At 41.1% G+C, this 11,963-nt stretch overlaps 1 protein-coding gene across 2 annotated transcripts; it reads left to right on the top strand.

The window, feature by feature from the left end:
* The first annotated feature begins 7,706 nt into the window (after positions 1–7,706).
* On the top strand, positions 7,707–11,327 carry LOC118944471 (transmembrane protein 196-like). 2 transcript variants are annotated; one of them, XM_036964001.1, is made up of 4 exons: positions 7,707–8,229; positions 8,312–8,368; positions 9,693–9,947; positions 10,594–11,327. In XM_036964001.1, exons 1-4 carry the CDS (start codon positions 8,068–8,070, stop codon positions 10,678–10,680), a joined length of 561 nt encoding a protein of 186 aa, XP_036819896.1. In that variant the 5' UTR covers positions 7,707–8,067; the 3' UTR covers positions 10,681–11,327. The 2 variants fall into 2 exon arrangements, with proteins under 2 accessions (XP_036819896.1, XP_036819905.1); XM_036964010.1 differs by lacking the exon at positions 8,312–8,368.
* The last annotated feature ends 636 nt before the right edge of the window (positions 11,328–11,963 follow it).

Raw genomic sequence — 11,963 nt, 5'->3', positions numbered from 1 at the left:
GATATACTCAAATATTTACAAAAATGTGAGGGGTGTACTCACTTTTGTGATATACTGTATAATATACTGTATGTACCTCCTTCCTAATACATTTACAGTCCTAAAGCAAGAAGATGTTCTGTATAGTTTTAAACAATGGCTGTTACATTATAACTAGTGAAATATCTTGTCATTGAAGTGATTTCTAGTTCATCTGTTGTTGACACCAGAGAGACAACAGTCTTATTCAATATCCTGGTAATATTCCATCCAGATAGTGGACCAGTGACATGTTACTGGACCAGCATCAAGTGTAGATTAATTATGGAGCTGTGACACTTCATTTATACATGGGAAGACGACATCTCACTGGGCAAAACATCAAGTGATTGATGGATAAAACTCTGGGATTAATTGGCCGATCTAATTTCTCCCGCACTGAAATGGAAGTCCGGGCCGATCCCAGATTAGGCTGACCAAGTCAAAACTTTGCCATGCGAGGGCGGAGGCACAAAGAGTGCTGTAAAACACCAGAGTGGAGAATACACTGAAGTCAATTGCCCGCACTGACTGAAACTTTAGATTGATTTATAAAAGGGATTCTGTGACTCTGACCAACGCTTGAATGTGCACTTTAAAAGGGGCAATAGCTGAGATCCTATATTACATTTTAAGCACTATGGGACGGTTTCCCAGACACAGTTTAGGTCCAGTAATGGACTAACAATACATCTCAACAGAGAATCTACATTGAAAGTCTTTTTTTGTCCAGGACTATATAGGCTTAATCGCTGTCTGGGAAAAAGGCCCTACATGGTGGTAAATGTACAGTAACAGTCAACACCAACTCCTCATTCTGCACTGAGGAAACAAGAAATTGTTACTATGTATTTTCATATACACGTAAAAAGAGGGATGGATATCACTCCTCCAGCTTGCAGGGGCAGTATTCTTTCCTTCTCTGTCAGACTGGTCAGCAGCATGAGAGACAGAGTTCATGTGTCATGTGTTGCTGCCATGCTGTGTTGTTGTCTTAGGTCTCTATTTATGTAGTGTTTTGGTGTCTTAGGTCTCTCTTTATGTGGTGTTGTGGTGTCTTAGCTCTCTATTTATGTAGTGTTGTGGTGTCTTAGGTCTATCTTTATGTAGTGTTGTGGTGTCGTAGGTCTCTCTTTATGTAATGTTGTGGTGTCTTAGGTCTCTTTATGTGGTGTTGTGGTGTCTTAGCTCTCTCTTTATCAAGTGTTGTGGTGTCTTAGCTCTCTCTTTATGTGGTGTTGTGGTGTCTTAGCTCTCTCTTTATGTAGTGTTGTGGTGTCTTAGGTCTCTCTTTATGTAATGTTGTGGTGTCTTAGGTCTCTCTTTATGTAGTGTTGTGGTGTCTTAGGTCTCTCTTTATGAAGTGTTGTGGTGTCTTAGGTCTCTCTTTATGTAGTGTTGTGGTGTCTTAGGTCTCTCTTTATGTAGTGTTGTGGTGTCTTAGGTCTCTCTTTATGTAGTGTTGTGGTGTCTTAGGTCTCTCTTTATGAAGTGTTGTGGTGTCTTAGGTCTCTCTTTATGAAGTGTTGTGGTGTCTTAGGTCTCTCTTTATGAAGTGTTGTGGTGTCTTAGGTCTCTCTTTATGAAGTGTTGTGGTGTCTTAGGTCTCTCTGTATGTGGTGTTGTGGTGTCTTAGGTCTCTCTTTATGTAGTGTTGTGGTGTCTTAGGTCTATCTTTATGTAGTGTTGTGGTGTCTTAGGTCTCTCTTTATGTAGTGTTGTGGTGTCTTAGGTCTCTCTTTATGAAGTGTTGTGGTGTCTTAGGTCTCTCTTTATGTGGTGTTGTGGTGTCTTAGGTCTCTCTTTATGAAGTGTTGTGGTGTCTTAGGTCTCTCTTTATGAAGTGTTGTGGTGTCTTAGGTCTCTCTTTATGAAGTGTTGTGGTCTCTTAGGTCTCTCTTTATGAAGTGTTGTGGTGTCTTAGGTCTCTCTTTATGTAGTGTTGTGGTGTCTTAGGTCTCTCTTTATGTAGTGTTGTGGTTTCTTAGGTCTCTCTTTATGAAGTGTTGTGGTGTCTTAGGTCTCTCTTTATGTAGTGTTGTGGTGTCTTAGGTCTCTCTTTATGAAGTGTTGTGGTGTCTTAGGTCTCTCTTTATGTAGTGTTGTGGTTTCTTAGGTCTCTCTTTATGTAGTGTTGTGGTGTCTTAGGTCTCTCTTTATGAAGTGTTGTGGTGTCTTAGGTCTCTCTTTATGAAGTGTTGTGGTGTCTTAGGTCTCTCTTTATGTAGTGTTGTGGTGTCTTAGGTCTCTCTTTATGAAGTGTTGTGGTGTCTTAGGTCTCTCTTTATGAAGTGTTGTGGTGTCTTAGGTCTCTCTTTATGAAGTGTTGTGGTGTCTTAGGTCTCTCTTTATGAAGTGTTGTGGTGTCTTAGGTCTCTCTGTATGTGGTGTTGTGGTGTCTTAGGTCTCTCTTTATGTAGTGTTGTGGTGTCTTAGGTCTATCTTTATGTAGTGTTGTGGTGTCTTAGGTCTCTCTTTATGTAGTGTTGTGGTGTCTTAGGTCTCTCTTTATGAAGTGTTGTGGTGTCTTAGGTCTCTCTTTATGTGGTGTTGTGGTGTCTTAGGTCTCTCTTTATGAAGTGTTGTGGTGTCTTAGGTCTCTCTTTATGAAGTGTTGTGGTGTCTTAGGTCTCTCTTTATGAAGTGTTGTGGTCTCTTAGGTCTCTCTTTATGAAGTGTTGTGGTGTCTTAGGTCTCTCTTTATGTAGTGTTGTGGTGTCTTAGGTCTCTCTTTATGTAGTGTTGTGGTTTCTTAGGTCTCTCTTTATGAAGTGTTGTGGTGTCTTAGGTCTCTCTTTATGTAGTGTTGTGGTGTCTTAGGTCTCTCTTTATGAAGTGTTGTGGTGTCTTAGGTCTCTCTTTATGTAGTGTTGTGGTTTCTTAGGTCTCTCTTTATGTAGTGTTGTGGTGTCTTAGGTCTCTCTTTATGAAGTGTTGTGGTGTCTTAGGTCTCTCTTTATGAAGTGTTGTGGTGTCTTAGGTCTCTCTTTATGAAGTGTTGTGGTCTCTTAGGTCTCTCTTTATGAAGTGTTGTGGTGTCTTAGGTCTCTCTTTATGAAATGTTTTGGTGTCTTAGGTCTCTCTTTATGACGTGTTGTGGTGTCTCTTGTTGTGATGTGTGTTTTGTACTACAGTTTTATTTTTTATTCCAGCGCCAGTCCCAGTAGAAAGCCTTTTGTCTCTTGGTAGGCCGGCATTATAAATCAGAATTTGTTCTTAACAGACTTGCCTTGTTTTAAATAAAAGTTCATAAAACATTTTTTAAAAGAATCCCAGCGTTCAGATCAATTAGGTGGCCATTCAATGTGACGTAACCCAAGACAAAGAGGTCCTGTTTTCCGGGCGAGGTTAAAGCCCGGGTGAGCAGGCAGTAACACAAGGAGGACACCAAATCCAGTCCAGTTATCTGGCTCGTGTCCGACTGTTTCCTAGGAGAAGAGAGGAGGAACATAGAGGAGACATTTAGTATTTATTCCTCACTATTAACATTAAAACATTTTCATCATAGGCAGAGCTAGAACCACAGTGTGTGGTTGAACATAATCTACCGTCCTGAGCTTCCAAAGTCATGACAGTTCTCTGATGTGACAGGCTAGAGAGACTACTGTCAGTCTGGATTTCCACCACAGGCCAGGATGTCTGCCTATTTAGTCATTGACATGTCTACACTTCCTGGGACAATTCCTCTGATTCACTTCCTTGTTTCAATAAAGAAACAGGTTGCTCAATTTATTTAAAAAACAAACAGATTCATCTGTTTAAATAATCAGTTTCCTTTTCAATCAGTTTCCTTCAATCACCAGTCACCACCATAGACAGGGAGATCTGCTTCATAGGAAACACTTTCACCATGTCTCATTTGAACGTGTACAAATGAAAGCCACGTTTACACCGTAATCTTCTGTCATTCAGGAAGTTCAAACAGAATTGATTGACTCAACCCTGCATCTAACGGTCTGGGCCTTTAGAATAACACCATGTAGGTTATTGTTGTACAGTAATAGTTACTTTGTGGTTTCCCTTCACTAGACATGTTGAAGCCAGGAAGGTAGTGTTGCCTGTACCTGGTGAGCTGTTCTCTAAGATGGCGCTGGCTCTGACACTCCACATTACTGGGAGCAGTGTGATGATGGAGGTAATGGCTGTAACATGCACTCACCTCCTCTCTGGGACGGCACAGATCGTCACGTGTGAGATGTCAACATGCCTGGCTATCACTCTCTTAGTATCATATAGGAAGAGACAGTGATATATTGTCTATTTATTTAGGTCTGAGCTTACATGATTAAATATAGTTTCAGTGGCAGGGTTTTCTTCAGTTAAAGTAAACAGGAAGGAAGAGAAGGTCCTGACGGAGGTACGCAGCTTCCCTTTGTGAAGATGAAACGACGCACCTGACATGTTTCATAATCCGAGGTGTCAGGTTACAGTGTGTGAACCTGTTCTACATTTAAATGATGTTATGTCTCAAGCTCAAGAAATGTGTGAAACATGTCTGTCGCGTTCTGTTTTTTAACCGTGCTCATCTGTAACGCAACTTCCTGCACATGTTGAGAGTAGGTTAGAGTTAATAGTCGATTACAGAGTTAATTAAAATATTGTAATGTACCGAGTCGACCCCTAAATCTGTGACAGATCGTCGGCGCCCGTTGAATAAGACACACAGCTAATCCCCATGACCCTGTTTTGATGTTGGCATTACTGTAAATCACCGTCATTCTACTCATTGACGTCACATGATCAACCACATCAGACAGTGTCTCCTCTGCTCGGCCAGTTAAAGATGACGGCCATTTCCAAACACACAGTATGTGTCCCAAATGGCACCCTATTCCCTATATAGTGCACTACTTCTGACCAGGGCCCATAGTAGGGCACTATCTATTGAATAGGGTGCCATTTAGGAGGGACCCACTGTATTAATAGTACAGATAAATAAATAACGGATAAATAAAACCATTTTTTTAAATAGTACAACTGTAGCTTGTATTTTTGAATACTGTTTCTTTTTCAGGAACAAGATAACATGACTAAAGGATGCAGCCTCTTCCACATACAACACTCATACATACATAATACAACACTCATACAACAACATACAACACTTATACATCATACAATAACATACAACACTTATACATCATACAATAACATACAACACTCATACAACAACATACAACACTTATACGTCATACAATAACATACAACATACAACACTCATACAACACTCATACAACACTCATACAACAACATACAACACTTATACATCATACAATAACATACAACACTTATACATCATACAATAACATACAACATACAACACTCATACAACACTAACATCAACAGCGTTAACATAAACTGTATCTTGTCAAGTGTAAAAAGTAATGCTGCTTGACAAGTTCTTTCTCCTGGTGTCTTCCTTGCACCGACAGTAGAGCAAGAACAGAACAACACACACAGAAACACACAAAACAGGTTGTCTGAGACTGTCAGCACCAAAAACATGGACTGTCTGTGTGAACTGAACACGAACACTGTCTGGAATGTATCTGTTGCCTGCCTACTTATTGTTAACAAGCCAAGGGAGGATTCACCCGAGAGACTTCACCCATAGCAGCGAAACCAGAGGAGCAAAACCCCAAAATGCCCCCAGGCAAAACCAACCTGCAGAAAGAATGCACTCTGCCTTTTCAGATTTAGTGAGGCAGCGCATTTTGAGATTAATGAGATATGAGTACTTTTGTTGAGGGAGCCTTTTATACTGTAGCCTTCCCATTCACTGTCACACTCTGTCCCAAATGGCACCCTTTTCCATCTATAGTGCCCTATGGGTCATGGTCAAAAGAAGTGTTCAATTTGGAATGCACACACTGAACATGTGAGTGTTATCTCATTCAGAGAGTAGTGTTATGTCATTCAGAGAGTAGTGTTATCTCACTCAGAGAGTAGTGTTATCTCATTCAGAGAGTAGTGTTATCTCACTCAGAGAGTAGTGTTATCTCATTCAGAGAGTAGTGTTATGTCATTCAGAGAGTAGTGTTATCTCACTCAGAGAGTAGTGTTATCCCATTCAGAGAGTAGTGTTATCCCATTCAGAGAGTAGTGTTATCTCATTCAGAGAGTAGTGTTATCCCATTCAGAGAGTAGTGTTATCCCATTCAGAGAGTAGTGTTATCTCATTCAGAGAGTAGTGTTAAATGCACACACTGATCATGGAGTGTTATCTCATTCAGAGAGTAGTGTTATCTCATTCAGAGAGTAGTGTTATCCCATTCAGAGAGTAGTGTTATCTCGTTCAGAGAGTAGTGTTAAATGCACACACTGATCATGGAGTGTTATCTCATTCAGAGAGTAGTGTTATCTCATTCAGAGAGTAGTGTTATCTCATTCAGAGAGTAGTGTTATCTCGTTCAGAGAGTAGTGTTAAATGCACACACTGATCATGGAGTGTTATCTCATTCAGAGAGTAGTGTTATCTCATTCAGAGAGTAGTGTTATCTCATTCAGAGAGTAGTGTTATCTCATTCAGAGAGTAGTGTTATCTCATTCAGAGAGTAGTGTTATCTCTTTCAGAGAGTAGTGTTATCCCATTCAGAGAGTAGTGTTAAATGCACACACTGATCATGGAGTGTTATCTCATTCAGAGAGTAGGTGTGTAGGGTTTAGCAGTGTGAACATCAATGTCTGCCTCTGTAGAGGGAAGTGTTCATGTTATATCGTGGCAGGTGCTAAAAATAGCAAGCCTCTTACTATGTCAGACTGAGTTGTTCTCCAGGGCTTGGAGTAAAGGATCAGGTTGGAAGGGTTTGTCAATTATTATGCAACATTTAAGGATTGGTTTCCTGGACACAGATTATGCTTATTCTTGGATTCAAATATTTTAGTCCAGGTCCATGCTTAATCCGTGTCTGGGAAACCAGCCCTACAACATGTTACTGGGTCTTATACTACACAGGAAGTAATTCTACTACATATATTTCATAATGCCATATATTTTTTTTAACACTACAGTTTAAATATAATTAAGCAATAAGGCCCGAGGGGGTGTGGTATATGGCCAATATAACACATCTAAGGGCTGTTCTTAAACATGACGCAACGCGGAGGGCCTGGATACAGCCCTTAGCTGTGGTATATTGGCAATATACCACAAACCCCCAAGGTGCCTTAATGCTATTGCTACCAACGTAATTAGAACAGTAAAAATACATGTTTGAGATACCCATGGTATATGGTCTGATTTACCACGGCTTTCAGCCAATCAGCATCCAGGGTCTTGAACCACCCAGTTTATAATATGTAATAATGTGCACAAAATAAATTCAAAAATGGATTCATTCAACTATATACTGTAACATTGGACCATACAAGCTATGCAATTGACAATAACTTTCCTCTTAAAACAAATTACACTAATTTTCTAAATGCAATTATCAAACATATCAAGTATTATGCATTGTGCATTAGCCTATGCATTATGCATTGATGGGTGTTTAATTTAAGATGACTATTTTTATCTCCTTAGGGGTAATTCATGGGATTCGTTAGTTATATAATCTTACTAGCTAGTTACCTTAAATCACCCTCATGTATATAAACTGCACACATGAGCGCTATAAGACGTCAAGGAAGTCACGTGAGTCGCGAGCACTGCAGCTGTGGGCAAGAAAAGTTTTGAGAAGGTGGCAACTGGCGAGAATGACGCGTGTCTGTCTTACAGTAGATCAAACACGCATACTAGAAGTCCACAGAGCTGTCCAGAGCAAATCCTGATAAATCCATGTAGTCTATGACAAGATATGATTTAGAATACCTTATAAAGTCTAACAGTGGAGTATTTTTCAGAGGGAACGTGTAAGTAGCCCTTACATGGTGGATCACTTGGTGGTTACTGGATAGAAAACGTTCCCTCGCGCAAAAGTCCACCTGCGTAATTTTGATTAATGGATTAATGCTTTTAGCGCAAAAGTCAATACTCGCTGCTTTTTGGGTGGTTCGAGGGGGTGACCACCACCACCTCTTGAATGACCCGCTGTGAAGGAATGAGTGATGCCGGACAGATGTAACATCTGGAGTCTGGTGGTACTGTCGGTGTTGGAGATGGGGCTCGGTGCGTCCAGCATCGCCCTCGGGGTGTTCGGCATCATCCGAGTCCGGTCGGTTCACAAGCTGCAGCTGGGGGATGCCTCTCCTATATGGAGCGGAATTTGTGTAAGTCAAATAATTCAAATTTGCAATATTATTACCTCTATTGTTAATAGGAGGGAGGGTATAACTTCTTATTTCCCCCCAGTTTCTCATATGTGGACTATGTGGGATGGTGTGTGCAAAGAAGAGGTCAGGATTGATTGTAAGTTGATTTTAATACGACGTATTTAACGTGGGTACACTCTTAGAAAAACAAGTGCTATCTAGAACCTAAAAGGGTTCTTTGGTTCCAGGTATAACCCTTTTCCACTGAGAGTTCTACCTGGAACCCAAAATGTTTCTCCTATGAGGACAGCCAAAGCCAAACTTTTTTTCTGAGAGCTTTTTTTCTAAGAGTGTACAGTGCATGCAGTGCATTGTTGGGGCTAGAGCTGGCAAGAAAGGCATTTCACTGTACTTCTGCTTGAAACACACCTAGGGCCAGTGGTGTAAAATACTTAAGTTAAAATACTTTAAAGTACTACTAAAGTCGTTTTTGGGGGTATCTGTATACTTTACTATTTATATTTGTACCTACAGTTATTTCACTACACTCCTAAATAAAACCATGTCATGTTTACTTCTATACATTTTACCTGACACCCAAAAGTAGTTTTTACATTTTGAATGCTTAGCAGGATAGAAACATTTTCAAATGCATGCACTTATCAAGAGAACATCCCTGGTCACCCCTACTGCCTCTGATCTGGGGGACTCACTAAACATAGAACATCCCTGGTCATCCCTACTGCCTCTGATCTGGGGGACTCACTAAACAGAGAACATCCCTGGTCATCCCTACTGCCTCTGATCTGGCAGACTCACTAAACACACTTGCTGCATTTACTGTTGATACTTAAGTATATTTAAAACCAAATACTTTTAGACTTTTACTCAAGTAGTATTTTACTGGGTGACGCACTTTTACTTGAGTCATTTTCTAATAAGGTATCTTTACTTTTACTCAAGTATGACAATTGGGTACTTTTTCCACCACTGCCTAGGGCCAGCTGCATAAGGAACATAAGCGGTCACTTGGGACCCCAGGCCGCTAGAGAGCTCAGTCAGGATCTCAACTTACTGTTGACAGTTAACTTTACAGTAGTAGAATACACAAGGTGCAGTTCAACATGTGGTTGTGCATCAGCAGTTTCTCTCTTGTTTTGTCAGTCACTGACAGTCACTCAATTAGCCGTGTCAGCGAAACATTTTTAGATTGGTAAATTAGTCTAGCCAGCCATCTAAACATATAGTAATAATGCCTGAATACCAACCAGGCATGCAGGGCACGTGCTCAGTGGCCCTGACCTGCAGGGGGCCCCCAATTGCTTTGTTAGTCACTCTCACTCAGATATCATTAACATGGCACAAGTCATGGCAAAATGTGTAGAACTGTATGAAATTAACTTTTAAACTGCAAAACTGTCTCTCCACCCCATGGCAAAATGTGTAGAATTGCAAAAAATGTGCTTTAAATCTCTCTTCAGATGATCCTATTTTCAGCCTGCTGTATCTGTGGGTTGATCAGTGGGATCCTAAACTTCCAGTTTGTGCGTGTGGTGGCAAAGCGTCCTGATGCCCTGCCGTCCCTCTACCTGGCCATCATGGTGCTGGCCTGCCTGGGCATCGGAGTGTCCATCCTGTTTACCTGGCTCACCTGTCGTCTGGCCAGCAGTGAACAGCAGAGGATGTACCTGGAGAGAGAGCTGTCCCTGCACCATTCCCATGAGATGAGTGAAAAGGTGAGCTCAGATAAAACATGAACGGAAAACTCAATAATAATATAGAATTGGACAGAGTGAATGGCCTGTCATTTCTGTCACTGTGTATTTCTAAAGCAGTGGTTGCCAACTCCGGTCCTCCAGTACCCTCAACTCCGGTCCTCCAGTACCCTCAACTCCGGTCCTCCAGTACCCTCAACGCTACACATTATTATTGTAGCCCAGACAAGAACACCTGATTCAACTTGTCAACTAATCATCAGGCCCTCAATGAGTTGAATCGGGCATGTTTGTCCGGGGCTACAATAAACATGTGTCCTGACGGGGGTACTGGAGGACTGGAGTTGGGAACCACTGTTCTGAAGAGGGATATGAATGCACCACAGGAGGTTGGTGGAACCTTACTTGGGGAGGATGGGCTCATGGTAATGACTGGAGCAGAATGAGTGGAATGTTATCAAATGCATCAAACTCGTGTTTTCCATGTGTTTGATGCCATTGCATCTGCTCCGTTCCAGACATTATTATGAGCCGTCCTCCCCTCGGCAGCCTCCACTGGAGCGAACCTATCTTTAGTCGCTCTGCATAAGACTGTCTGCTAACTAAAATGATAAAAAGTCCTAATTGAGAAGCTCGTATAACCCTGCTGTACTACTGTTTATTCCAGGAGTTGGCTGAGAGATCTGAGAGAGCAGCCAGCATTCCCCAGATCTCCTTCAATGGAAAGTCCTCACCTCCATTGTCATTAGGCTGAAGCCCAGCTGTGTTACTGTATTCAAAGCATCATGGAGACAATGTTGGTTCCATTCAACACCAACGATTACAGGGGACGTGATCTCTTACAATGAACTAATACACAAAGGAATCAACATACGGCAACACTATGAGAAGGCGCTGTGAGATTTGACAATCGGCTTACTAGTGACGATGTAGGCTGAATGATGCACCTGGATAGTCCCCAGACATGGATTTGGGGGACATGGAAACAGCAGGTAGAGGGGACAAAGCTATGGCACATCCAAAGGCTCAAAAAGAACAACTAAACCACTTGAGATTGTCAGTGTTGAGATGGTGAAAGACATAACTGCTTCAGGGTTTGACTGGTCATAGAGATCATGTCATACAGTGGAAGTTGCTTCCAGTACTATTATTTATTTGAATGATTATTTATGTATTTATTATTTAAATATATGTTTGTTTATTCATAAGCATGAAAATATAAAACCATCCCATCTGTGATAGGTTTTTACAATTTAGAGCATTATAATGAATTAAAGGTTTAATGATGGTGTTGGATGACGAGTACGACGGATGATGATGAATGATGATGACTACAATGAATGATGACGACTACAATGGATGATGATGGTGATGACGACTACAATGGATGATGATGGTGATGACGACTACGATGGATGATGATGGTGATGACGACTACGATGGATGATGATGAATGATGACGATGACGACTACGATGGATGATGATGGTGATGACGACTACGATGGATGATGTTGAATGATGACGATGATGACTATGGTGGATGATGTTGAATGATGACTATGGTGGATGATGATGAATGATGACGATGATGACTATGGTGGATGATGTTGAATGATGACTATGGTGGATGATGTTGAATGATGACTATGGTGGATGATGTTGAATGATGACGATGATGACTATGGTGGATGATGTTGAATGATGACGATGATGACTATGGTGGATGATGATGAATGATGACTATGGTGGATGATGTTGAATGATGACTATGGTGGATGATGTTGAATGATGACTATGGTGGATGATGTTGAATGATGACTATGGTGGATGATGTTGAATGATGACTATGGTGGATGATGTTGAATGATGACTATGGTGGATGATGATGAATGATGACGATGATGACTATGGTGGATGATGTTGAATGATGACTATGGTGGATGATGTTGAATGATGACGATGATGACTATGGTGGATGATGATGACGATGATGACTATGGTGGATGATGTTGAATGATGACTATGGTGGATGATGT

The sequence above is a fragment of the Oncorhynchus mykiss genome, chromosome 3 (assembly GCF_013265735.2).
Source record: "Oncorhynchus mykiss isolate Arlee chromosome 3, USDA_OmykA_1.1, whole genome shotgun sequence".
Taxonomy (NCBI): Eukaryota; Metazoa; Chordata; class Actinopteri; order Salmoniformes; family Salmonidae; genus Oncorhynchus; species Oncorhynchus mykiss.
This window is presented reverse-complemented; position numbering and strand designations above follow the sequence as displayed.

Bases quoted from the DNA above. Each gene is read 5' to 3' on its own strand.
- LOC118944471 (XM_036964001.1), top strand. From the start codon at position 8,068: ATGCCGGACAGATGTAACATCTGGAGTCTGGTGGTACTGTCGGTGTTG. The intron at 8,369-9,692 runs GTAAGTTGATTT...ATCTCTCTTCAG, and splicing joins AGAAGAGGTCAGGATTGATT to ATGATCCTATTTTCAGCCTG. The intron at 9,948-10,593 runs GTGAGCTCAGAT...TGTTTATTCCAG, and splicing joins CCCATGAGATGAGTGAAAAG to GAGTTGGCTGAGAGATCTGA.